The following is a 27970-nucleotide window of genomic DNA, read 5'->3' as shown; positions in this document are numbered from 1 at the left end:
CTTCACCATTCCCGGGGTCGTGAGCAATCGAGACTGGAGGTACAGGCGCTGTCTGTGGTGTGTGTGTTGTTGTTAGTGTGTGGTGTGTGTTGTGTGTGAGTGTTGTGTGTGGTGTGTTGTTAGTGTGTGCTGTGTGTGTGTTGTGTGTGGTGTGTGTTGTTAGTGTGTGCTGTGTGTGGTGTGTGTTGTTAGTGTGTGCTGTGTGTGTGCTGTGTGTGGTGTGTGTGTTGTGTGTGTGGTGTGTCCTGTGTGTGTGTGCTGTGTGTGTGTGTTGTGCGTGTGTGTTGTGCGTTTGTGTTGTGCGTGTGTGTTGTGCGTGAGTGGTGTGTGTGTGTGCTGTGTGTGTGTGGTGTGTGTGTGCTGTGTGTGGTGTGTGTGTGTTGTTAGTGTGTGCTGTGTGTGGTGTGTGTGTGTGTGTTGTTAGTGTGTGCTGTGTGTGGTGTGTGTGTGTGTTGTTAGTGTGTGCTGTGTGTGGTGTGTGTGTGTGTTGTTAGTGTGTGCTGTGTGTGTGTTGTGTGTGCTGTGTGTGTGTTGTGCGTGAGTGTTGTGTGTGAGTGTTGTGTATGTGTGGTGTGTGTGCTGTGTGTGTGCTGTGTGTGTGTTGTGTGTGAGTGTTGTGTAAGTGCTGTGTGTGTGTGGTGTGCTGTGTGTGTGCGTGTGTGGTGTGTGTGCTGTGTGTGTGCTGTGTGTGTGTGTGGTGTGTGTGTTGTGTGTGGTGTGTGCTGTGTGTGTATGCTGCGTGTGTGTGTTGTGTGTGAGGGTTGTGTGTGTGTGTTGTGCGTGTGTGAGTGTTGTGTGTGTGTTGTGTGCGAGTGTGTGTTGTGAGTGTTGTGTGTGTGTTGTGAGTGTTGTGTAAGTTGTGTGTGAGTGTTGTGTAAGTGGTGTGTGTGTGTTGTGTGTGAGTGTTGTGTGTGTGTTGTGTGTGAGTGTTGTGTGTGTTGTGTAAGTGATGTGTGTTGTGTTTAGTGTGTGTGTGAGTGTTGCGTTTGTGTTGTGTGTGGTGTGTGTGAGTGTTGTGTGTGTTGTGTGTAAGTGGTGTGTGAGTGTGTGTGTGAGTGGTGTGAGTGTGTTGTGTGTGAGTGGTGTGTGAGTGTGTTGTGTGTGAGTGGTGTGTGAGTGTGTTGTGTGTGAGTGGTGTGTGAGTGTGTTGTGTGTGAGTGGTGTGTGAGTGTGTTGTGTGTAAGTGGTGTGTGTGTGTTGTGTGTGAGTGGTGTGTGTGTGCTGTGTGTTGTGTAAGTGGTGTGTAATTGGGTGTGGTGTTGTGTGTGAGTGTTGTGTGTGAGTGTTGTGTGTGTTTTGTGTGTGTTGTGTGAGTGTTGCGTTTGTGTTGGGGGAGCGGTGGTGTAGTGCCGTCCGGCGTGCCGCGCTTCGACCGCGGCGCCACGAGTTCAATCCCCGCACACGGCCAACGCCGGTCACGATCATCTCTGAACCGCTCCTTGTCCAGATCGAGTAAACATCGCCACTGGGGAGACAAAGGCGGCCGGGCGTGGAGTGGTGCTGGTCACACCCCCCTCCTTCATAGGTGCTACTCGCTCACAGCACTTTATACGGGGAAGATCCTTGTATTTCATCGTTACCATTGTGCGCGGCTGTCATCACGACCGCAATCGATCGGCTGACTCCGGCATCGACTCGGATCGATCATCAGCAGGAATGGAGGGAGTGATTGTCGCAGACTCAACAGTTCGCCGGTGATCATCATCTGGGGGTCATCGTCATCATCATCATCATTGCGCAGGCTCCATCTGCACGTGGCTTGTACGATCCTAGATTGCACACACACACACACGTGCGCGCACAGGGTGAATGTACGTGCGCATGCAATTCTGTACGTGATGTGTTTGTTGTAGAGAGCTTGACACTGGGACTGCCGTAAGCGGGATGATTGAGATGGTGGTGGTGACCGATTGGGGGATGATCATGGCTGAAGATAGTGTGTGTGTGTGTATGTGCGTGTGTGTGTTCTTTGTTCGTGTGGAGCGGTGGTGCAGCGGTTAGCGCTACGCTGCGCTACGAATTCGGCGACCCGGGTTCGATTTCCCGCTTCACGGCCAACAACCACCGGTGACGATTATCTGAACCGGTTCCTGGGCCTGTCCTATGTCGACTCAGCCTCAAAATGAGTACCTGCTGCGATGTGTAAACATTCGTCAGCGGGGAGACAAAGGCGGCCGGGCGTGGTGTTGGCAACCCACCCCCTCGTGTGCCGTGCGGGCCTTTATAGGTGCTCGCTAACAGCACTTGCCCCAACAGTCTGTTACAGGCTATACGGGGGGTCTTTGTCTTTGTTGTTTTGTTAATGCGAACGCGGTTTGATTGTAAACAAACGAGGTTCCAAACAAAGAGTGGCCGCTCGCTGAACCAAAAGACAAAGGTTCCACCCCACCCCCGTGTAGCCTCTACAGAGTGTTGGGGCAAGTGCTGTTAGCGAGCACCGACTGTCAAACCACACGCTTTATCCCGCATACTTGGAAAGGGAATTTTAGTTTTCAGGTCCATACGGCGTACAGCCGTTTTCAATAGGGCAAAACATTATTTTTATCGATTTGTGTGTGTTTATCCTATGTGATGGGACTTTGTTTGATGAACGTTGATATTTCTAAGGGGCACGTGGTGACCAATTAGGTCTGAATTGGTCTGTAAATAAGGTAGGGCAGTGACAAGGGTTTGTTGACAGGTATGGAACAAATTTTGACTTAACTTTCGTGACTGCAGGAATTCATATTCTTTGTTCTTTCGGTAAAGTCACGTAGATATAAAAAAATAAAAAATAAAAATTAACCACAATTATAAATAAAATAATAAATTGAAAAGAATAAAAGCAAATTACTCACGACGTTTCAAACACACAGAAGAGACGTCTCGTTACCAGTCTTCACAATGCAGGCCAGTGCATGACGCGTTGCGTGCAATTCTAAATCCACGTACACCCACAGCTCTTTGCGACTGCACTGCTGGATGAAGGACTTCCCCGTACCGTGTCGGACATGGGTGTCTTTTCTCAAACGAACTTCGCCACGTCGAGATTGTGAACTTCGTTATTTCGACCACTTTAAGCTGCAAACACTCATGCAGCAACTCATGCAGCGACTCATGCAGCGTTAGAAGACTCCGTGCCTGCCCCGTGCCCTGCTCTGTCATTAAATATCCTCAACCAGTTCCACCATGCTCGGTCAATTCACAATTATCGAATCCACCCATCAACTAACTCTTCACTTTAAATTTCGATTTAAAGCTTTCGTGACTGGAGGGATTCATATTCTTGGTTCTTTCGGTAAAGTCACGTAGAAGGGAAATAAAAGAATAAAAATTACATACAAATATTAATTTTTAATAATGTTTTATTTGTATTACTTTATTATTTCCCTTCTACGTGACTTTACCAAAATAACTAAGAATATAACTCTTCACTTGCTGCTCCATTACGTATTTGGTTGCAGACTACACCCACCCTCCACCAGCCCCACACAATTACCGCAATCATAGCTTTGATATTACATCTCGACATCTATTTGACCATACTTCACCACTCTCGTCTGTCTATGTTGGTGCAGGGATTGGAGGAGGGTGGGTGGCCACAGGACCGGTGCAATACATCTCTCGACAGGATCGAGTATAGGTGGGACCCCTTTATACCACAGGCATGTGTGGTTAATGCAGACTCGGTGCCTTTGTAATTGGTGTCTGTCTGGAACATGCTAACACTGGTATTTAAGCCATGAAGGGTAAATAAGTCATTTTCCATCAATCAATATCAGATTGTCAATTGAATTACATTTCAGGTGAGGTTATACTGTGTATCAAAACAACCACGCATTGTGAGTTATCGCGTTTAGTTGTTGTTCCTAAAGCCCCTTTTACCCACTCTCATTCTCATGCGTGTTGCATCTCGCTCACTGGAACACAAAAGTGGTCGTCGTGACTACCCAACCTGGCCGCCTTCCTCCCATACGCGTCTCGACCAGACTGACCACATCTACGCGGTATACACACACACGCAGACATAGACGTAACGCACGTGCATCACCTTACGTAACCGCAGCGTTTAAACGCGTCAACGTTCGCCCCGAAGGGATTTGACACCCCAATTGCCAGCTTGTTAGGTAAAATCCTGACGTGAATTCGCAATTACCTGGTACAGTATCTGGAGTAAGCGCTTTTGTCGGTGCGCTGCCGAATGAGGGCCGCCGCGCGCCGTCCGTGTCAATCGCGGGGATTGATCGAAACTTCTCCACGCTGGTGTATGCGGGTTGTGGTTTAAAGACCAGAAGGAGGATAGCTGAGAGACGTGGGAGCATGCGAGTGTGAGTGTACACCATTGTGTGTGTGTACACCATTGTGTGTACAGCAGAGGTGGGACAAAGTCATTGTTATGCAAGTCCAAGTCGAGTCTGAAGTCATCAAATTCATGACTCGAGTCTGACTCGAGTCCAAGTCACATGACTCGAGTCCACACCTCAGAGGTGGGACAAAGTCATTGTTATGCAAGTCCAAGTCGAGTCTGAAGTCATCAAATTCATGACTCGAGTCTGACTCGAGTCCAAGTCACATGACTCGAGTCCACACCTCAGAGGTGGGACAAAGTCATTGTTATGCAAGTCCAAGTCGAGTCTGAAGTCATCAAATTCATGACTCGAGTCTGACTCGAGTCCAAGTCACATGACTCGAGTCCACACCTCAGGTGTACAGACGCTGTTGTGGGGCGCGATGGTGTAGCGGTTAGCGCGCGGCGCTGCGCTACGAACCCGGCGACCCGAGTTCGATTCCCGCTCACGGCCAACACGAGTGACGATTATCTGAACCTGTCCTGGGCCTCCCCTAGGTCGACTCGGCCTCAAATAAGTCCCTGGTGCAGTGTGTAAATTCGTCGCCACCGGGGAGACGAAGGCGGCCTGGCGTGGTGCTGGCCACCCACCCCCTCGTGTGCCGTGCCGGCCTTCGTAGGTGCTGCTCGCTAACAGCACTTGCCCCGCCAGTCTGTGCAGGCTAATGAGGCTATACGGGGATCTTTGACTGTTTATGTAATCGCTTGTTTAACAGGGGTGAAATGTGTGTCATCAGTACGAACTGCCTATCTAAATGTATCTATCTCTGTACGGATCTCTAATTCACTCAAACAAATACGATAAGGTCCAACAGTCGACGTCTACATGAGCCTTCCAAGTATTGTAAACATGCCAACGTTGGGTCAACGTTGGGCCAACGTTGGGTCAACGTCGGGTCAACGTTGGGTCAACGTCGGGTCAACATTGGGTCAACGTTGGGTCAACGTCGGGTCAACATTGGGTCAACGTCGGGTCAACATTGGGTCAACGTTGGGTCAACGTCGGGTCAACATTGGGTCAACATTGGGTCAACGTTGGGCCAACGTTGGGTCAACGTCGGGTCAACGTTGGGTCAACGTTGGGTCAACGTCGGGTCAACGTCGGGTCAACATTGGGTCAACGTTGGGTCAACGTCGGGTCAACGTTGGGTCAACGTCGGGTCAACATTGGGTCAACATTGGGTCAACGTTGGGCCAACGTTGGGTCAACGTTGGGTCAACGTTGACGTCTTGGTTGGAACGTTCCATTCCTCACTGGGTTGCGGCCCAAGGATTAACAGCAGAATTTGTATTCATGTAAACTAGAGACCGATTCGCAAGCTGATGAACAAATATGTTATTTTATTTGACCTGGTGAAACGACCTTTGTCTCTTACTTTATTAACAATTTACATAATACATTATTTAAAAATAAAGTATTTCTGATACAGTCCAATATATCATGGTTTACTGGCTGCAATATTATTAAAAAGCCAAAGGATAGAATCCGCTGCCCGAGATGATGTCAGCGATGGAGATGGAGTGATAGAATCAGCTCCTGCGCAGGAGCCAGATGGTTTGTTACATTTGCAGGATCGTGAGAAATATCGTTGGGCTTTGGAGAGGCCTTCATCCAGCAGTGAACCGATTATGGATCATCATTACATGTCCACTACATTGATAGAAAATGTGCATTGATGTTATGAGACATTTACGTTGATGTCTCATATGTTTATATTTATAAAAAGCACATCTTAACAAACATTATCTTCCATGTTTCAAGAAATGTACGGTAAATTTTTCATTCGTGGAGTTTCTGCACATTGCCCTACGAGGCTCGGTGAATGTAAAATGGCTAAGCTGGATTTAAGAAAACGTGCTGAGCAGCGTCACGAAGACAGTAACGCCACATTCGCATGTCTACGAGGGCAGCTGTGCGAGTGACGGTCCACAGAGGCACCTGTGGAAACTTCTCCAGCGCTGACAACGGCAGTGTGTAGTGGCGAAACGTCGGCCCGTTGCTCAAAATCGCCAAATACACGCGGCAAATGGCGCCTGTGAGAATAGATGTTTTGTTTTCTATTCGCACGTCATTTGGGCAGAGCGGTGGCGCAGTGGTTAGTGCAGCAACCTCGGTTCAATTACGGGCCACGGACAACGCATCAGTGGCGAGTGATATCTGTGATTTTTATTTTATTTTTATTTTACTTTTATTAATTTTAATTTTTTACCTACATGACTTTACCGAAAAAACCTAAGAATATGAGTGATATCTGAACCGGTCCTGGTCATGACCCCCTTGGTGAAGTAGGGTCATACAAACCTGTAGGCTGATAAGGTATCAGAAGGCCTTCACCCAGAACTCGATTGATAAAGGGCCGTGCACATAACGTCACGTGTCATTGAATCACAAATCAATGTGTGAGACTGAACGGCTACAAGTCCAGGAATTGTCGGGAAATGGAATTGTTCCACAACTCCACTGCTAGATATATATAACTTGTCTTCTAACATTTATGACTAATTTGTCTCTCATGGTAGAAATTTTGTAAGGAATATGGGGTTAGAGGTGACGTCGTGGTTATTGCACTGCACTATGAACCTGGCGACCTGAGGTCCCGAGTCATCACCACCACCCGCCCTTTAACCCACACTGACCAGCCTCGTGAAATATGGTCAAGCAACCCAATTCAACTGAGAGGCCTCCATCCAGTAGTGGATTGACAAAGGGCTGTACATAAATCACATTGGTTGATTCTACTCTTGTGCGTGTCGATGTTTTCAGGAGATAAATGCCAATGTCGAGCTCTGCTAGTCACAACGAGAGGGCTTCAGGAGAGGGCAATGTGTAGTTTTGCCTGTTCCTCCTTCGTTTGAAGAAGCGCAGGCTGCAGCGGTTTACTGTATGACGACATTCGATTGCCCCCTTGATCACAGCTATGAAGTTGCATTCGCGAAGAAATTACAGTGATACCTCGGTTCACGAACTTAATTCGTGAACCGACTCTGGTCGCGAACCGAATTGGTCGTGAACCGAGGCACATTTTCCCATAGGGTTCAATGTAAATCCGGTTAATCCGTTCTGACCTTTTTTCTTGGTTTTTGAAGCACAAAAATATGAAACAAATTACAATACACATTAGTACTGTACAGTATAGTAATGTATAAAGAGAGAACACTAATCTTGCTTGAGATGACTTCAGTAAGCACTCAAACGGGTGAACTGTACAATACAGTAAGTACAGTATTGTACAGTACAGTAGTACAGTACTGTATGTGCTAAAAAGCACACCAAAAAGCAAAAAGTCACTGAAAGTGTCTTCACAGTACTCACAGTACTTCTTTCTGTGTCTCTTCTTCTCTCCACGATCTTCCTACGGGAAGTCACGACCATGTGACAGCCTGGAAATAGCATTAAAATGGCTGCGGCACCTGTTCGTGAACCGAAGCGGAGTTCGTGAACCGGAGCATATTTTTATTAACTTTTCTGTTCGTGAACCAAGTTGTTCGTGAACAGAAGCGTTCGTGAACCGAGGTATCACTGTATAGGGCAAGCATGTCGAATGGAAAATCTTGACTCTTAGTTTGGGTCTCATTTTATTGCTGTGAGCAGTGGTGTGTCCTATTGTTGGTGTATACGGCGCGAACGCTCTAATTTATGCTTCGATGCACAACGTAAGGGATGTTGTGGTGTAATGGTTAGCGCACTGGACTTGCAATCCATAGGTCGTACGCATGTTGAACCTCTTTCGCACCGTACGTAGCTGACCGTGCTAATCAGCGGTCATCAGTTCGATTCGATCTCCCCCTCTGCCTCTGTCCACCCGGCAGTATAAATGGGCGACGCCACAGGCGGGTCAATCGTCAGGTCGGTTGTGATGCGGTGGAGTGTGGGAGAACTGGCACCTCTTCCCAAACGTCTGGCCAACGCGGAAAGGGGGTAGGCCAAAAACCCTATAGAGTCTGGAGCGGTTCTCCAGAGCTCGCCCCTGTCGGAGGCCCTTCTGCCAGCAGTGGAGTGAACACGCAATTGCAGGGCTGCAGCCTCGCGTTGCCACAGCACAACACTTGACAAGATAACAGCGCCTGCAATTTACCCAGAAAAGCCTCATTTATTCTCACCGCCTTTTTTTTCTGAAGTTCGTCGAATTGGCCAATTCGACGAACTTCAGAAAAAATATTGCCCAATTCGACGAATGATTGCTTGACAAGCGGAAGAAAACCAGAGTGTCTGGAGAAAAAACCCACCACAAACGTGAGTGGGCACATTTAGAGTCTATAATCCATTGTGGTATTACCATCTCCAGACCACATCGGAGCCCAAGCCGACAATTCCTGGTTTTCCCTGACAGTCTCCCAAGCCGAGCACGAATTGGGCTCAACCCTGCTTGGCTTAACGGTCATTCAGTCGTAGGCCAAATCGCCCTTAATGGGTGCCCTGCGTTTCATTTGCTCTGATCCCTTGGCTGCCCCAGCTGCCCTGGCACTAGACCACGGTTTCATAAGGACTTCTTGGACTAATTTTGGCCCTGGTCTTTTAGTTTCATTTTTAGCCATGAATCTCTCTCTTTCCCTTCCACATGTCGCCTCCTTCCTGTCTCTCTGGGTTAATATCTTCATTTCCGCTCCCCAACCGCACCACCGCCCTCTTGTTTTGCTCCCCCCCCCCCCCCCTATTCTCATTGGGACGTGTTTGGTATTCTCCTGTATAAATTCGATTTTGTCACTGGTGTACCTGTGAAGCAAAATCCATCCTGCACATCCGATTAGCACGTTTGGCTACGTACGGTGCGAATGAAGTTCAACGTACATACATACATTATTGTTTTGCATTCTCCCCACCTTTACCACTCCATACTTGCCCAGAATGGTGGAGTATGGTCAAATAACTTTCACTGCATTCACATCGAGGGGAGGCCCTCACTCAAGCAGTAGATTAACTAATGAGCTATAGCCATGCACTTGTTAATGCAATATTCCCTCGGGACTTGCAATCTCCGTGGCCTCTGATGGCAATAATGATTCTTATAAATTATATATTACTGCTTCCTCCCCGTGTTATTCTGACCTCTATTCACGAAACCCAACTTCTGTACGCATGACTGAAGTCCAGTTTACCGTCACATATTTTCTTGCACAGATTGCACTTTGGTTTTAGAATTTAGCCAAGCTGTGGTGGCTATGCAAGCATGTAATCCAGCACTCTGGAGGCAACAAGGGTTGGTAGGTCGCACAAAGGCCGTGGAACCCCCCTTGAAATAATGCAGGGCTGCAGCCATATCCTGGCTCGCCAGGAGAAGCCAGTGCAGCAGGTGGACTAATCGTCATCCTTTTCCTTCTGTACTAAGACAGAGTGTTGTGCCCTTGCCCGTGTTTGTTAACATTTGCCCCAACAGTGTTTTGGAGGTTGAAGGGCTTTCTTTCTCTTTGGAGTGTGAGTGAGTGAGAGTGTGGAGTCTGTGTGTTTTGCCCCCTGCTCTGCATGAGGGTTTCCTCACGTACAGCGTCACGGTCAAGTGCGCCACCGTCTCGCCAGTGACCGTCAGGAGTGACCATCGGGGGGACAGTGCACTTGAGGAAGACCCATGCAGAACGGGGGGAGAACATACAAAATCCACACACTCACTGCCGACGAGCAGCGTGTCAAGGGGTTAAACCTGTCCCATCGCATCGGATTAAAAAATAAAAACTACTAACGCAGTCACTGGCGTTGGCCAAACTACTCAATGCAGGGACCCTCCCTCATAAGTACATTTTGCACTTGGTGTGGCTTTTCTGGGTAAAAAGACATTATTTCAAAATGTATTTTTTTAAATCTTTGTGTTTTAGAGGTGTGTAGCTTGTTACCAAATCACCTGATCTTAGAAGCTAAGCAGAGCTTGAGCCTGGGTGGTGCTTGGGTGATGGAAATAGCATCCGTAATAACAGGTGTTGTCGATTTTGAGGCTACGTGGTGGGCATTAGAGGGCAGTGTTGCCCTGTACATCTTTTGCCACCGTGTCTCCACAAGACGCCTTGACCACCACGGTGGCGAGATGTTAACTTCCTCGCCTGGTATCAGAGGTCGCAACCGGGTACCCGATACCCGTACCCTACCCGATACCCGGTTACCCGTACCCAGCCGGGTACAGGTACCCGTTTGCGACGCTGGTGCGGCCGGGTACGGGTAGGCCGTGAGTCACTGGTGAGTCACCGTTTGTCACTCATTTCCCAACGTCTTGTCTCTTCTCACAATTCAAGTTCCTAGAATCAACCCACCCGCGCCTGCAACATGGCTTCATCCCAGAGGTCGCAATCGGGTACCCGTACCCTACCCGATACCCGGCCGGGTACGGGTAGTCGGGTATCGGGTAGGGTACGGGTACCCATTTTCGACCCTGGTGCTGCCGGGTACGGGTAAGGAATCAAAACCCATTTGCGACCTCTGCCTGGTATACAAGAGATCGTGGGGTTGATCCCAACCCTGGCGCCTGCATATTTGGAGTTTGAATCTTCTCCCTGTGGTCGTGTGGATTGTTCTCGGGGTCCTCCGGTTTTTCCCTCCACGCTTAGATTCATGCAGTTTAGAGTATTTGGCTGCTATACACTTTCACGTGACACGTCACTTCATTGAGCTATTATTTGTGGCCAGGTCGCTTCTGAAAAAGAGCTGTATATCTCAGTGGGCCTTATGTGGTGGAATATAAAAGGTTTTAGTTTAGTTACCAACCTGTACCCACCAGTGTGGTGAAGTATGATCAATTTAACCATGACTATCCACACGGCGTGAGTAGGCTGTCGCCCGGCATTGGATCAACACCACGCTCGCTGTACACGTACCGATGCGCGTTGCCATTTCATTGCACGAGAGGCGTCTTTGTAAACACATCGTCCGCGTGCCTGAGCTGAGGTGGCACTTGGCAAATACGAGTGGAGTTGGGTGGGGTGCATCTGGTGCACAGACTCATTTGTGTTTACAGCTGGAGTACTGTATGGGAATTGGATAACAAACACCGCCGCGTTCGCTGAGCGTGCAGTGTTCTTAGAAGCAGTCTTGACCGGGAGGACGGGTTTCACGTAATAGTCAGCTTTGTAATGCAAATAGCGTGGGTGGCGTAGTGGTTTGAAGCCGGTAACCTGAGTTAGATTCCTGGCCACGGTGAACGTCATCTGTAGAGAGTGATGTCTGACCCCCAAACCAGTCCTGGGTCCACCCCCCCCCCCTCAGCCAGCACTGACCAGAGTATTGAAGTATGGTCTCTGTGACTGACGCGATCTCTGTGACTGACATGATGTGGGGAGGCCTTTATCCAGACACGGATTCTATCACACGAATCGTTGCGCCATCTTAAGAATGAACATTCAATCGATGCATCGTCAGACCCTTAATGTGCCATCTATTCACAAACTCACACAAAGAAAACAATAACTTTAATGAGGGCTAGGATTACGATAAAAAAAAATCTGTTGAGTGACATAAAAGTTATTTGCTGAATACGTGGGCATTTTGTTTCACAACTTGTGGACTGGATTCAAGTCTGCGAATCTGCATTTCATTGTTAGTGGATTAAAGACCACACCCAATGTTCCTGGGGTAAAATGTTCGGTGAATTCTCAGGAGCATTGTATTAAAATTACAATACCTAACAACCCATTTATGTGCTACCATTCTCTGGGGATTACACAACAGTCATCAGGCGCGGAAATAAAAATTCTGCTGACTGAAGTTTGGGGAGTCTGTGGTTTACTGCCGAGTAAAACGATTGAAAGTTTTGGCAGGAAAGTGTGTTTTCGGCCGATTTTATTTTAAGCAGCCATGTGACTAACGTTTATTATGAAAGCTTCCCCATTTCCCGACGAAGCATGCCATCTCAAAGAAGTGATCACAGCACCATACAGCATGACCTGCTTTACAGTGTTTAATATTGATCTACATCAATGTATAATGCCCCCGTCCCCCTCATAATGGGATGAAATCAGCTTCTGTACGGGAGATTGATTCAGTTTCCTTTATTAGGTATAACCCTGTGAGCCATGCGGCTCTTGACTCGGGTGCAACCGCAACAAACAAAAACATGAACAAGAAACATCTTAAAGTGGCTACACGCAACATAAAAATCCAGGAAAAAACAGCAAAGTCTTCCAGAAAAAACACCGTATTTCAACGCTGTGTGCAAAAATCCCAGTGGGATGCAAGTCAAACAATAACAACCATAAGACAATTTTGATTAAAGTTATCAGGCTAACTCTGTACTACAACAAACAAACATGGCTAAACCAAAACGTTCTCGAAATCACCTAAATAAAGCTATAAAAACAATGTAACAGTGATCATAGGAACTGTGATTCAAATTTAACAATAAACGATATACATAACATGTACGACCAAACTTTGCAGCCATAACTGGCTGCACGAGTCACTCCATTACAGCAGGATTAATTGTTGCATTGCCAATTCCATTAATGAGTGGCTTGTGCTAGGAATACCAGGTACAGTATCTGAATAAATCCCATGCACATGAGGGTGTAACACTCAGCACTGCCATCTCCTGGCCATCTCGCAGCACCAGCTTTTGTAAGTTCAGAGCATGGCATTATCGAAAATTTATTTGTTTCCATTGAAAAATGACCGCTGGTGAACTGAGCCCTCGGTGTTCTGACAGACACAACGAACGAGTCGAAGCGCATGCAGACGACATGGTGACGGCCGTGCCCTCGCAGTGTACTGACTAAAGTCGCACGTACAAGGGAAATAATAAAATAATAAAAATAAAACAATAATTCCCACGACGTTTCGGCCACAACGCAAGCAGCCGTCCTCAGGTGAAGACCAGGTCTGTCCCTTCTACGTGACTTTACCGAAAGAACCAAGAAGATGAATCCCTGCAGTCACGAAAGCTTGAAATTGAAATTTAAAGTCACACGCACAACGAACGCGTCATTAGGCCCCGCCTCTGGCTCTGCTGGCCCTGCTTGGCCCCGAGTCATATTCAGACGTTTCGTTAGTCAAAGCGCAATCACGGTTTTGTTACAGCCCGGCACGGGAAACAAGTGGGAAGCCACCCGTACCATGAGGGCGTTGGCCGCGCGTCGGCTCTGCTCGGATGTACCAGCGGGGAGAGAAAAAAAGCACGACATTTGCCACACTCTGTGTTTTCAGCTCGGTGGATCTGACAGCGAGACGGTGGGCCCGTCGCTACAGCTCTGCAGGATGGGCTGCGTGCGCGCCGTGGAGCCCATTGTGGCGCTCTTTGCCTTCGCGGTCTTCCTCACGTCGCCGCTCAGTCAGCAGTACATCTACCGCCGCTTGGGCAACTTCAGCACCAACGACAGCACTGGCTCCACGTGCAGTCCCAACGGCAGCGATGTCGAAGACGAGCTCGAGAAGGTGAGACGGCGCGGTTGAGACGTGGGTCAGGGCTGCGTTTACACTCATTTGTCGCTGGGACGACCAAATCGCCCGTATTGCGTCCGTCATCCAATCACAAAAACTAAGCAGAGCCGAGCCTGGACAGTGCTTAGATTAGTGACCACCAAGCGTTCACACGCCAGGTGCAGTAGGGGTTGTGGGCAGTAGAGAGGCACGCATTGGGTTTTTATTTGCCACATCACATTAGTCTGACCATGATTTGGGCACCCATGCGGAAAGTGTCCGACTAATGCTGCAGCCAGCTGGTGGCTCCAGTCAAAACAGGGAATCAAAACAGTCGTCAAGAAAGACCTGCTTCTGCATTGCGTAAATGTTTGAGTTGTTTTTACTATAACCAGAAAATGCCGATGAAATTGTATGGTTTTAGTCCCACCACCAAACACTTCAATTGTACCTCCATACAAAACCATTTCCAGGAATTGGGAGAGAGTTTAAACGTTTTTTTAAACCCCATGCAATTATCATGGTCAAAATCTTTGTTCAGCTTTTTTTTTTAACCAAAGTAAGAGGTAATAGCTTATAACCCAAATACATGTTTTGTCTGTACCATCAATAAATAATTCAAGTGAATGCTTATGACTGACGGACATGTTAAGTTTCTTACACGGAGAGCATTTATGAATTATGGATCCAACATTTTCCATGGCATCCGAATACAGTAGTTCGTTCATGAAAGTTACGTATAAATATAAAAGTGACGCATAAATGTAAATTTCCCTAAGAAGGTGTTGCTGAATCTAAGTCATATTTTTCTGGAGGATTTATTTTCGGAGAGTGTCGCAAATTCTATATTTTTGCATTTGGGAGAAAACCAGAGTTGCCCAGATAAAACTGGCACACACTCGCAAATAACACGCACACTCACAAAGTCACTTTGTAAAAACAACTACCTGCTGTACTGCCTTCTAAAAGCGCAAGCCATGGAGGCTTAGATTAAAGTTTATTTCGTTTAAGCAGGTGAGATCTCAAGAGACCAGGATAGTCTTATTTGCAAAAATGACCTGCACGTGTGTTGAACTTCTTTCGCACTATACGTAGCCAACCGTGCTAATCGGAGATGCGGGGGAAGGACACCAAACTATGCACTAAAAGCAGTTTTAAATAAATTAGTTTTCAATCTCGATTTAAAAGTGCATAGCTCTAGTGGCTTCCGAGTATCGGAAGGAAGGAGCCTTCCAGAGGGCCGCAGAAGCGCATCCGAAAGCGCGCGATCCAGTGACCGACTTTGTTCTAAGACTTGTCAAAAGCCGCTGAGAGACTTGGGGGCATGAGTCTTGTCAGTAGGGGGCAATGATTGCTGCTGTGTAGAATCCCAGTTGAACAATTTGCGGGTTTAGCAAATTAGGACCATCAAGCCAACACACAACGGCCCCCCTCGTGAATGACATCGCGCGATCTTTGACGTCCCCTGTGAAGCAGACGGCGCGTGGCAGCCTTGCCGTGGCTATTCCACACGCGGTAGTAATCGAAGCGGCCGCTGGATTCAAACCGTGGCAAACGCGCTACCGCTAGCTAGGCCATGTCACCGAGGTGTGAGTCTTGTTCACGGCACAACTCCCATCTCTGCGTGATCCATCAATCCCCACCACAGGCGAGTATTGCCACACCCAGGCGGAGTCATGTACAGTGCATGTCAAGGCCGTAGTTATAATATATATTGGGGGGGGGGGGGACATATATCCCCCCCCCCCCCCAATATTCAAATATGCTAAAAATCTCCCCCCCCCCCAATATATTGCTATAAAAAAATAATTGCTATGCTATGTAAATAAAAACAACAATTTGATCAACCTTGGCCACAATATCTGGACTTGTCTTCATATAAATCAATGCGTAGATTTATGTTTATATGATTGTGATTATGGTTGTACTTTATTAATCCTAATCTCTGCCATTACATACAATGCAACAAGAAATGGTAAAAAAAGTAAAAACAGAGCAATGTAATACTGTACAATACACTATTATACATTGTAAAAAAGAAAGAAAAAGTCCATTCCATGTGTTCGTGAATTTTTTTATATTTTAGGCAGGAAATGAGTTTTCAAATGTAGATATTTTTCTGGGTTGGGACCCCCAGATACCCTGGAAGATTTGGTCCCCCCCAACGTTGACTCCATGGCTACGGCCTTGGTACATGCACATCCGTTTTGGAAATCCGCTGCTGGATGAGGGCCTACCCACCCCGTGCATGTCATGGAGAATTAAATTGATCTTCACCACACTGCTCAGTGCGGGTTGGTGGGGGTGCAAAAACAGGGGCGCATACAAGTACAGTACAATGGATGTTGCTACGCTGCCCTCTGCTGTCCACTATATGACACTGCCCCCGGAACCGTCTACGGTAACCTGTCTGTGTACGGTGACCAGACATTCATGCACTGTTCGTGCTCAGCCCTGCTTATCTTCCGAGATGTTCCGAGATGGTGAGAATTCTAGGTGCTTTGGGTTTTATTGCGTTTTGTTTGTTGTCCAACCCCCGCCCCCGGCACCTCCGATTAGTACATACAGCGCGAAAGAAGCTCAACATTCATACATACAAAGGGCAGTCGTAATCGCAGGAGCTTTGACGGGGGGGGGGGGGATTGCGGCGCTTTAACGACCACGACACGGGCGGCAACACCAGGTGGTGGCGGCGGCCCTCGCAGCGGGGGTTGGACGCGTGGCTGTGGTGGCAGCTGCTCTGGCGAGACACGTGCGCCACCACGAGCTGGCCGCGTCTGACGTGGCCGACCCTTGCTGCGGTGTCGATTCTCTTCGGGCAGTGTGCTTTCATTGCAAGGCTCACGGGCCACTCGCGGGCCCCTGGCGGTCTTTAGTGCGGCCGGTGACGTGCGGGCCCCCGACAGTACGCGAACGGGAAAACCCCACCTTCCCATCATCGTGATGTCAAAACCCCAGTGGTTTCAAATGTGTGGCGGCCCTCACACTGATGATGTCTTATCTGAGTAAGTGGCCCCCCTCTGAAAATTAGTGAAGAACCCTGCCGAAGGTCGAATAGGACTTGAGAGAATACATTTGGCGAGCAACCACATATTGACTCGCACATTAGCGTTGTCCAGTGATGATGCGCAAAAACATTGGGGCTCGGCTCTGATGTTTGGTTCTTGTTGTGAATTGGAAACACGGCTCAGATTCTTGCAGTGACGGATAAATAGCGTTTGCAGGGCTCTTATAGCCACAGGCGGTATGAATTGAAGTCGTGGGCCGAATTTGACCCATGGGCTGAATGTCGGGAGGAGTGGGTGTTGACCCCCATATTGAATTTTGTGGAATGCACAGCATGCCAAAGTGCAGGTGGACTTCGGTGAATGAGCCAGTGTGTGTTTGTGGTCTCAAAGTATGTTCACAGATACGAAAGGAGGAATCTTAAAATCATTGATGTTTTAGTACAGTTTTGGTGAAAGCACAGTGCTTGACTTGCACAATCCCACAAATCTAATTTGTGAATTAAGACACTCCCACCTCTAACATAAGATATAATACAAACACAAACATGAATCCCTAACAATGACTCAAGAACAAAACATACCATTCATACAAAGATTTAGATTAATCCGGCCATAGAATTAACATTAATCCATCCCTAATGCTAACTACCATGAGGACCTCTGGACTAGAGGAATTGGGTCTTGCTTGGGAGTGGAGAGGGTAGCAGGGGCAGAGGTTGACCTCGGAGGAGTTGGATGGACGACATCAAGAACACCACTGGCCTTACACACTAATCCAGCTACGAGAGGCAGCGAGATGGCAGAGTCCGGTCATAGATATCACCAGAGGTCGTACTCGAACTGACGGCACAAGGTGACGAGATGACTGCTGACTACATGTACCGTCATTTTGTGTTTGTTCTCCGATCCACGTGTTCCTCCCTCTGCACGTTGCTCGTCATCAGACCGACTGTTAGGAAAAGTAAGCGGGCTTGGGCAGGACACATGTCTGGACGAGATGATAGCCGGTGCTCGAGGCTGTAACCTCCTGACCCCGTGCCCCTACTGGACATCTGTGGGAAAAGAGCTTCATAGCTCATCGGATTTCTGCAGGATAAATCGAGATTCTGAAATTCTTCTGAAATTCTGACGACGGAGTGGCGTGCCAACGAAGGAACCGGCGCCCGGGGTGATGTCCACCAAGGGGAAGAAGCGATGAGATCAACTCGTGAGCAGGAGCTAGACGGGTGCTTGGGTCGTGAAAGCGTGGGGGACGGTGGCAGGTTTCGGGAGGCTTTAATTCAGCACTGGCCGTTGACGATCATCATTCGTGCTGACGCGAGCTGGAACAATAACGCGAAACCATATTAACACTGAAACATCTCCTAATCTCTGAAACAAGCGTAAATCTATTGTGAAGACCTTTCACGAACCGCCTCTCACGTGGTCGTTTTCGTTCACCACTGCGGGCATTGTCGGCCCCCATAATGTAAGTGCTGTCATTATTGTGGAATGGCAATAACGCTCATTAATGAATTCATTAGTTATGCTGCTGCGTTGGCAGTGGTGCACAATCACAGATTAACAAAACTCAACACATGAAAAACACTTTGTTTGCATATGAATGTTGAACTTATTTCGTGCTGTACAAAGCCAACCGTGCGAATCGAAGATGTGGCCTTCAAAGGAAAACTATATATGTATAAAAGGTGACGTACTTCGCAATAGCCCTCCTTAATAGTGTAGGGGTGTCAGGGGAAGGATTCCCACCAATAGGAGGGTTAGTGGGAGGGGTAATCGAGGAGATATAAGGGGAGAACGGGCGGGAAGAAGGGGCCTTTGGCAGGAACGAGACCGGGACGACTGGGGACAGGTGTGGATGGGAGAAAAGGATTAATAGACGAACCCCCTGCAACCTTGTGTCGGCTCTCCTTTACAATCGCACGTGGCCAGAGCCGGCTCAGCCACTAAGCGACCCTTGCAGTTGCAAAGGGCCCCGTGGCCAGCAGAGGGCCCCCTAGAGTCACTGCTAGCGAGTGGGTGAAAAAAATCATACATCAAAAGGGGCCTCCAACCAAATTTTGCTTAGGGCCCCCAAAGGTCTAGGGCCGGCTCTGCACGTGGGCCCTTCACCATCTACATGCTATGACACAGGGTCGTTACCCAAAACGTTACCTTTTACAACATTTGTATCCCGTTAGGACCAATGTGTAGAGCTTTTTCATTCAATGGGACTTCCTCCGTGCCTGCCACGATTGCAGGAGGCACAGGCAGCTGCGTCCCTATTCCAGGTACGCCTGGACCTCGTAGGGTTCTTCCCGGCCGTGCTGGCCTCGCTGGCGCTGGGCGTGTACAGCGACACCAGTGGGCGCCGTCTCATGATGATACTGCCCTGCATTGGCTACAGCGTGGAGAGGTATGTTGCTGTGACGGGCGGTGAGGTCAATGGCTGGGGAGGCACTGCCTCGTGTCAGAGCCAGATTCACACACTAAGGGGGGCGTGTCCTCACGGAGGGGGCGTGTCCTCGCTGAGGGGGCGTGGTCTCGCTGAGGGGCGTGTCCTCGCTGAGGGGGCGTGGTCTCGCTGAGGGGGCGTGTCCTCACTGAGGGGGCGTGGCCTCATTGAGGGGCGTGGTTTCGTTGAGGGGGCGTGTCCTCACTGAGGGGGCGTGTTAGACACGTCCCCCTCGTCTTCTTGGTTCTTTCGGTAAAGTCACGTAGAATGGAAATAATAAAATAATAAAAATTTAACATAATTAAATAATTATCACGACGTTTCCGCCACAACGCAAGCAGCCGTCCTCAGGTGAAGAACAGATCCGTCGATAAGACAAAGTCTGAATGACATGTCCTGGGCTTGGAGCGTCTATTTAAGCTTCAGACTCTATCTTCTCGACAGACCTGTTCTTCACCTGAGGACGGCTGCTTGCGTTGTGGCCGAAACGTCGTGAGAATTATTTTATTATGTTTTATTTTTATTATTTTATTATTTCCATTCTACGTGACTTTACCGAAAGAACCAAGAAGATGAATCCCTGCAGTCACGAAAGCTTCAAATCGAAACGTCCCCCTCGGTGAGGCAGATGTGATAGCTAACTCCCCTGACCGCACGTCCCTGGTATGTCGTTGTTGTTCACACATCACTCGTGAGTGGAAGGCCGTCCAAGCTATGCATGTAGGTTGAACTTCTTTCGCACCGTATTTAGCCGACCGTGCTAATCAGAGGTGCGGGAGGACAACAAACAGACTTTACCGAAAGAACCAATGAGTATGGATTCCTGCAGTCACGAAAGCTTCAAATCAAGATTAAACACACAAAGCAGTTCTACAATCTGTGACCTATGAGCCAAATGCAGCTTCCTAGTCGGCGGTATTACTCAAATTCACCGATAGAAATGGCCTTCCACGGCTTAGAGATTTAATGGATAAAAGGTAACGTGGCTTGCTCGGCATATTGGCTCCTTGCGTGACGTGACACGTTTTGAGGTGGAGAGACTGATGAGGGAAGACGTTGCTTTGTTGAGTATTATACGCATGTCCTCTTATCCCCGTACATCATCATTCTCGTTCATATTATACATCCGCTGAATGCACCTCCTATCTCTCGTGTATTGGCGATGACTACATATTTCATTTATTCTATCTGCCATATCTTTCTGAATACATCTATTTTGTCTCATCTCACTACATCTATATCTCTTTCTCTGCAGCTTTATTTTAAAATGTCCTACATCTCCATATTCTGACTTCATCTGTACTTTCCCTGCATCTCTGTCTCACGTCTGCATTTCTCTTGTCTCATCTCACACTCGTTCACTTGGGAAAAGCCTCGCCGAGTCTCGGCAACTTGTTTCAGGAGGGTGCTGCCAAGTTTTTCGCAGCAGAGGGCGACGTTGCCGTGTGTGAAATCCAAATCGAATAATTTGCAGGTAAATTTTCGGCATCGGGATATTTTGCCAATTCAAGATACACTTTTGCTTTTGCCATGTGAGGAAACTAGAGAACCTGGCAGAAACCAATGCAGAAACAACATGGGGCAAACATAACATACAGGCACCTGAGTCGCGAATTACAATCAAACGCAGGCCCTGTTTGGTGTGACGTACAATTGTTACCACCGCGCCGCGCGGCTGGTCACTCGATGGCATCTCTCACCCCTTTCCTCCCGCAGTATCATCTACATTCTCATCGTGAGCCTGGAGCTGCCTCTGCCCTGGCTATACCTGGGCTGCCTGCTGCGCGGGGCGACAGGAGGTTACGCCTCCATCCTGGCCGGAAGCTTTGCGTACCTCACCGACGTGGCCAACCCTGCCAACCTCAACATGCGCGTGGCCTGTCTGGACATGCTGCTCGGTGCGTGACCTGGTGCCAATTGCATTCACGTACAACATTGTTAATGTGGGTATTCCGCGATGTATGTTGAAATTATTTTTCACCGTACGTAGCCAGCCTACGAGATTGCTCGCCTTTCCCCACCCCACAAGGAGCACTGGAAAATGTCGCGTTGAATTGTTATGTGCTCATGGGACTACGCCTCTTGGCAAGCTTTTCAGCTTTTGTTCCGTGCTCTTCTTCCTTGTCTCTGTTTGTGATCCACGTGTCGCAGGAGGCAATGATTCAAAACTATCTTCTTTAGCTTTGTAGATTTTTTATTTTTTTATTTCTCCAAATGCATGCCATCCTACTTTTTGCTCGACTCTTTATTTCATAATTTTGTATCCCGTTTTTGAGTTGTGTCCCTCCAATGGATATCTTCAGTGGTTTTGCAAACTTGTTGTAAGTGACTTTTGTGTTGCTCCTGTTTATCTCCAGTCCACATGAATCAGAGTGCATGCATACATGAGAGACATCATGTCGACTGTGAGGAAAAGTTAATTGGCTTGGGCAGGACATTTCACAAGGAAGGAATGATGTCCGGTGGTCACGGAGTGGCAATCATAGGAAGGAACATTCTAGATTTGAAGCTTTCGTGACTGCAAGGATTCATAATCTTAGTTTTTTAATTAAAGTCACGGAGGTAAAAAATTAAAATTAATACATTTTATTATTTTATTTTTATTAATTTTTATTTCATTTTTTACCTACGTGACTTTACCGAAAAACTAAGAGCAGGAAGGAACATGCCCAAGAGTGGACGCCCATCGTCAAATTGGAACGATGAGATTGCCTTTCATGCTGGGGCTCGACCGATTGTTGCATCGCGAGACCGTGGCAGATGGTGACGGCTCAGGGAGGACTTCATCCAGCAGTGGATGGTTCATGGTAGAAAATAATGATGGGACCGGTCCGTCAAAAAAGACAGTGTCGATTTTATTTCTCTGTCGTCCCCATCTGTCTGTGACACAGGGATGAGTGGCGGCATTGGTGCCGTCATCTCGGGCCACATGCTCCAGGCGATGGGCTACGCATACGTGTACCTGTGCGTGTGCCTCATCCTGGTGCTCTGTATCATCTACGTGGCATGCGTCCTCGAGGAGACTATCACGAAGGATATTCAGGTACGCTCGTGCACTACACCGCTCCGCGCGACCACCACCGTGCCGTTTGTCCCACCGCGGCGCTTGGTGTTGGCCACCCACCCCTTCGTGTGCCGTGCCGGCCTTCATAGGTGCTCGCTAACAGCACTTGCCCCGCCAGTCTGTTTCAGGCTATAAAGGGGATATTTGTCTTTGTGGCCGTGCCATGAGCCCCCACCGTGTTTCGTTGACCACCAGGTGGAGTCACTGATTCCGGCCGAGGACGAACAAGATGACTCGAGCACGATATGCGACAGCGCAGCGGAGATCCGAATGCGCATTCCAGCGGAGGCGCAAAAGACGAGGAACGTCCTCACAAAGCTTGTGAAGCAAAACTACAAGAGCTTCAGCAACCTGTTCTGTGGTAACGTATTGACTTGAAAAGAAATGCACGATCGGTTGCACATCACTCGATTTAAACCCTGCACCGAAGTTTAGCAGTGGAGGCACAAGTGTTGCGCCTGTAGGCAAGAGAACAAAAACACCCCCACGTTAGGAAAATCGCCACGTAAATCCGCGCGCGATTTTTTCCGAACCCGTTGCCCCTTCCACAGAGGTGGACAGCGGGGTTTGCGGCACCGGCCTGGGCAGCAAGCGGTGGCGTCTCGCGCTGCTGCTCGCAGCCTTCACCTTCTACCTGCTGGCGGAGATAGGCGGCTCCTTGCCCGTGTCTCTGTTCGAGATGAAGGCGCCTCTGTGCTGGGACGCATTGCTGCTGGGCTACGGCTCGGCAGTGGGCTTCGCCATCTTCATCACGAGCTTCGTGGGCGTGACGGTCCTCTCGCGTTGCCTCTCCGACCCGCCCATCGCCCTCATTGGCATCTCCACGTTCACCGTAGGGATGGCGATGATCTGCGGCGTGAAAACCACGCTCATGATGTTCCTCGGTACGCGCCGGCTCGGGGGACCGGATTCACGCACGGGGCTTTCTGGACTGCGGGCCTAGGCCTTGGGATTTTTATGGGCTGATAAAGTAATATATCTGCGCAGCTTTCAATCAACATATTTTGTGATACTACGTTTAGCAGTTGTGCAAAAGCAAATAGACAAATTATAAAAGCACATTCATTCAATAACTCTGTCCTAAAAGGAATAAATATACAATAGGTGATGTGTTGGGAAATCGTCCTCCATTGTCGATATCTCTGCTGTGAAGAGCTGCAGTTGCCATGAATACTGGCCAATTCCTCGAAATTTTGCTTATTATATTTATTTTTTCTTGTCAGTGTACAGTAGTAGTACTTCTTATTAAAGTTTAAAATGCAATTCTGTAATGCGATGATACCAAAGTAACACGACGACGTGTGCCAAAATTAAAATTGTTTTGTTGAATTTTAAACTCGGATCTAGCTTTACAATTGATACGTCACGTATTAAAACTCGAACTGAAATAACCACGGGTGAATGCCAACGGAGAGTGTTTGGCATCTGGCATGGGTGGTGATTCACGATTAAGGGAAGGAACTGAATATCCAAAGATGTACCCCCCAAAACCGCGACAGCACCGAGCCCCTCAATGCGCCTCTCCAACTCCCATGATCTCCCCCTCCCTCTCCCATTATTTAATAATCCCCTTTAACCCTGGCAGACTCTTTTTTTGCGGGGAGGGCCACTTCATTTCAGTTGACGTTGTGTGACTCATTCCTTTGTTTCTTGCGTTGGGAATTTTGGAGCAGTCGTACATTTAATGCGGATCAATGTCAGTGCAAGAAATGCATAATGTATATGTACAGCCCTATCATCAATCTCGCCGCTGAATATGATCCCTCCCATCCCATTTGGGTCGGTGTGGGTTGGCGATGGTGGGGGGAGCGCAGCGGTGGGAGATCAGTACAGTACAACGATGGATTTTGCTTCACTGCCCGCGACGCAGCCCTGCAGCCACCCATAACACATTTAACGCACGTTGGTCGCTCTTCCCAGCAATATCAAACTAAATTATATTCAGAGATAGCATTGCTATGTTGGGCACCTGCAGCAAAAGTGGACTTTTTCTGTTAAAAAAGAATAACAGCGCTGAGAAATACGTAAACTGAGAAGCCTCTCCATAATGTATTTTTTTTTTTTGGGGGGGGGGGTTAGATTGCCTAAATATGTGTTGTTAAGCCTACGTGTTAAACTCAGAAGCCTCTCTCTGTTCCTGTTTGTCGGATTTAATGTGCAGTGCGCCTACCCCTGATGTTTACCATCATGCCCGTCGCAGTAATGAGATCTATGATGTCCAAGACCGTTTTGCCAAGCGAGCAAGGTATGGTGGGAGTGCGTGGTTTGCAAACACCGCAGCAGATTTTCCATACAATTTACGTGCACAAATGCACATTAGACTTGCATATCCCAAGAGGACCACGGCCGTTAATCTGAGGACAACTTCAGGGTGTAGACAACAATAAACTACGGCAATAATAATTCCTATTATTATTTGCAGCCCTTACACAATCTACTGTGGGACGAGGGCCGCTCTACGTTGTGCTGGTAGTGGGGGGTTAACTGATTATACTTCACCACGCTGGTCCACGCAGTTTGGTGAAAGGTGGGTGCACAGGAACAGTTCCAGATATAACTCGCCACTGATGTTAGCCGTGACTGGGTTCACAGCACAGTGTGCTAACCACTACACCACCACTTCCCCAAGTTGCACCGTACACACCACATTATATGAGAACTGCGGCCGTGGTCGTATTCTACACGGCGATGGTTGCCGTGTTTTCTGTCGCGGCTGTTGCGTTGCTTTTGCGGTGTTGGCACGTTCGATTTCGTCGTGCCTCTGCAGGAACGCTCTTCTCGTTGGTGGGATCCTTGGAGTTGCTGGCTGGCATTGTGGGATCGGTGGTGTTCAACAACGTCTACGCCGTCACCGTGGGATGGTTTTCCTGCTTGGTTTTCCTCCTCGCGTCCGCCGTTGCAGTCATCCCGTTTTTGTTCTTGAGGTGCTTTCATTGAAAACAAACACAATTTGTATCAATTTCGTGAAGGTTTCGTGAAGGTTTCGCCGAGTCTCCAAGACTGCTCTTCCGCAGGGTTAGACACGGGTTTGTTTTTCTCCCGCGTGTGGTGGGTGAAATACAATGAGACAGCACCGATGCAGTTTATGCTCGAGGACAGTGATTCTTAACCTTTACTGCAGCCTTGCACCACTTTGGTTTTCAATCGTTTAAAAATGTATAATGTTAACAAATACATCGATTTGATGGAACAAAGGAGTTGTACTTACATGCCCGTGCTTAATTTGTGTTCTTGATGATTTACCGTCTAAAGAAATCTGGCCACGTCTCGCACCCCCATAAAGGGCATCTCGCACCCCCAGAGCATGCATGCACTCCAGGTTAAGAACCACTGCTCTAGGATAACCGTTAAAGTCGGAGCAGGTGCCACAATTCAGTCGTTTTGGTGAGCTGATCAAACTGGAGCAACTCCATCTGTACGATTAAGAACTGCACCCCACTCCTGAAGGGTAAAAATTCCCATAACGGTTCTAATGCTAACATTTATTTATCAATCCAGTAAGTCTCCTGACACTTTTACAATAGGCTCCTGCATTGAGATGTTTGGCAGAGTTATTTTAAAAGCATATACTTCATATACGGAGGCAATTGGAGATGAAAATCAAGTAAAATTAACTTTTCTGACATTGACCAGAACTGTGAAATTTGGTCAGACTACCCCCATGACTGACCCAGGTCTTCATCCAGTCGTGGCTTCTTTGAGAGGTTGGAGGGTAATTTTGTGAACCCATTCGCTGTACTGCCATCTCATGGCCACGTGTTCAAAGTGCTATATAACAGATGGGCACTGCTGCACGTTAATTAACTTCTGTAGCTATTGACGAACTCTGCCACGTTAACAGAGGCTAGTGGGAATGCATGGACCTCAGCTGGATTAACTAAGCTGGGGTCAGCAGTTTTGCACTGTGCTGTTGCCACAAGTCAACCACAATACCTTGATGATCTCATCGAGGAGCATAAACCATCACGCAAACTCTGGTCATCCTCGCAGCAGCTTTTGTCTCACCATCGAGCAAAGACAGTTACTGCATCGCACACTTTCAGATGCGCTTCTGCAGCCGCTTGGAACACTCTTTCTTCCGATAATAGGATTCCACTGGAGCTATGCACTTTAAAATTTAGATTGGAAACGCATTTCTTTAGAACTGCTTTTTGTGTTTATTTTGATGTCCTTCCTCCGCACCTCTGATTAGTGCGGTTGGCTACGTACGGTGCGAAAGAAGTTCAACAAACATACAAAACTTTATTCTGCAATGTCATTGGAAATCAGCGTGGCTCAAGCGCGCTGGGTTATGTAACCTCTCTGTTGACCATCGCCGCCTTGCACTAATGTGGTTCGTGTTTGTTTCTATTCCATCCCAGCGTCCTTTGGTGTAATGAGATCATGTGCAGGAGACGCAGAGGAATATCTACTCTTCAAGATGAGAGTGCTCAAATTCACTAAAAATGCCAGCATTGTCGGTTCAACACCAGAGCCAATGGGATGCCGATTGAAGACGGAAAAGGGATTTCCACCGTAGCTTGTCAATGATGCCACTGTCAAAAATGCTGGTGATGTTTAATGCACTATGCAACAAAAAAACGTCTGCCTCCCAAAGATATTAATTTGGAGTTTTTTTTTAATGTACGTATGCTAAGGTTTGTTTACAAATAGGAAATATTGATAGCGGTTTTAAATGGGAAAATGCATTTTAGCTACACAGGGCTACGTTTTAATGGCACATGTTCCCAAAAGCAATATTCTGGTTTCCCTTAATTCACTATGATAAAAATTGCACTTGATTTGCAAACAAGCCATATTTTACACGTCATACAATGAACCATTGCTGCCCTTGAGCACAATCATAACCTTGAGGGACGATGTTTTCGTCTGTACTGCACACTGAAATCTGTGCAATTGCAGAGCTCAATGCAGTGCTCACAAGTGAATCCGCTGCCCGTAATGGCAGACTTCCACAGCACTGCCAAAACGGGGAAAAAGGGAATCCTAGATCGACCACGGGGGCTCTGTGTCCTGCACATCGTGTATACCCCATCTTGTGACGCAGCAGGTCACAATGATTGCACTCACGCTGTACGTTGTTGCATTGGAATGCGTTGCGGTCAGTGAAGAATGCGCTTAGATCACCGTTCGTGGTGGTGGTGGTGGTGGCGTTGCAAACACAGTCGTACGTGTGCACTTTCTTTGAGTTTTAAAACAAACTTCTGCTTAGTTGTGATGTGTGGTGTCTGCACACAGGTGTCTTGAATGTAACCGAGCCACATACACGTGTGTGTCTCAGTTATGTTTGGATTTTTTATCTCAATTTTAATTTGTATGCAATAGTTTATATTTAAAAAACACATCCAATACTATCAATGATAGTAATACTGTACTCAATTTAGACTATATTTGCCTTTTTATTGTTTCATGACTTACAACGTTTTTCCTGTTTTTTTGTATCAGTAACGATTGATACAAATATGCTTTCCTTATAAATATGAAGGTGTAGTTATGGATGGAGAGTTAAAACATAATTTATCTTGCCATGTTAAACTGAACCAATGTCGCGAATGTTAATAATTATTTGCACAAGGACAATGAATAAACACATTCTTTCGTAAATTCCATTGCCTTAAAATGGGGACACAGAATAACGTTTTGGACAAAGCTCAATGCAATTGAGATCTGCAGCAACTCGTCATTGCATATTTATTGCCCAGATGGTAGCACTAAGCAATGTGTACCTGAGCCTCAGGTGCTGATCTTAAGATGAGAATATTGAGAATACTTTAATAAATGAAAAACAATGAATATTGCGTGGTGT

At 47.6% G+C, this 27970-nt stretch overlaps 1 protein-coding gene across 3 annotated transcripts; it reads left to right on the top strand.

Annotated features, from left to right (window-relative positions):
- On the top strand, positions 1–27962 carry LOC133342947 (lysosomal proton-coupled steroid conjugate and bile acid symporter SLC46A3-like). 3 transcript variants are annotated; one of them, XM_061552345.1, is made up of 11 exons: positions 1–39; positions 3558–3622; positions 13446–13673; positions 18907–19061; positions 20817–20998; positions 21992–22143; positions 22360–22525; positions 22716–23048; positions 24326–24409; positions 24932–25088; positions 26526–27962. In XM_061552345.1, the coding sequence occupies exons 3-11, from the start codon at positions 13497–13499 to the stop codon at positions 26605–26607; spliced, it is 1488 nt and encodes a 495-aa protein (XP_061408329.1). In that variant the 5' UTR covers positions 1–39; positions 3558–3622; positions 13446–13496; the 3' UTR covers positions 26608–27962. The 3 variants fall into 3 exon arrangements, with proteins under 3 accessions (XP_061408329.1, XP_061408331.1, XP_061408330.1); XM_061552346.1 differs by lacking the exon at positions 1–39 and adding an exon at positions 1502–1525; XM_061552347.1 differs by lacking the exon at positions 3558–3622 and having other exon boundaries at positions 4–39.
- Positions 27963–27970: the final 8 nt, after the last annotated feature.

The sequence above is a fragment of the Lethenteron reissneri genome, chromosome 16 (genome assembly GCF_015708825.2).
Source record: "Lethenteron reissneri isolate LAM-NWPU_2019-01 chromosome 16, ASM1570882v1, whole genome shotgun sequence".
Lineage (NCBI taxonomy): Eukaryota > Metazoa > Chordata > Hyperoartia > Petromyzontiformes > Petromyzontidae > Lethenteron > Lethenteron reissneri.
This window is presented reverse-complemented; position numbering and strand designations above follow the sequence as displayed.

What these genes read in the sequence shown, in the direction of transcription:
- LOC133342947 (XM_061552345.1), top strand. Translation starts at nt 13,497, where the DNA reads ATGGGCTGCGTGCGCGCCGTGGAGCCCATTGTGGCGCTCTTTGCCTTC. An exon ending in TCGAAGACGAGCTCGAGAAG is followed by an intron (nt 13,674 to 18,906) that starts GTGAGACGGCGC and finishes CCACGATTGCAG; the next exon opens with GAGGCACAGGCAGCTGCGTC. An exon ending in CACGCTCATGATGTTCCTCG is followed by an intron (nt 23,049 to 24,325) that starts GTACGCGCCGGC and finishes TTTAATGTGCAG; the next exon opens with TGCGCCTACCCCTGATGTTT.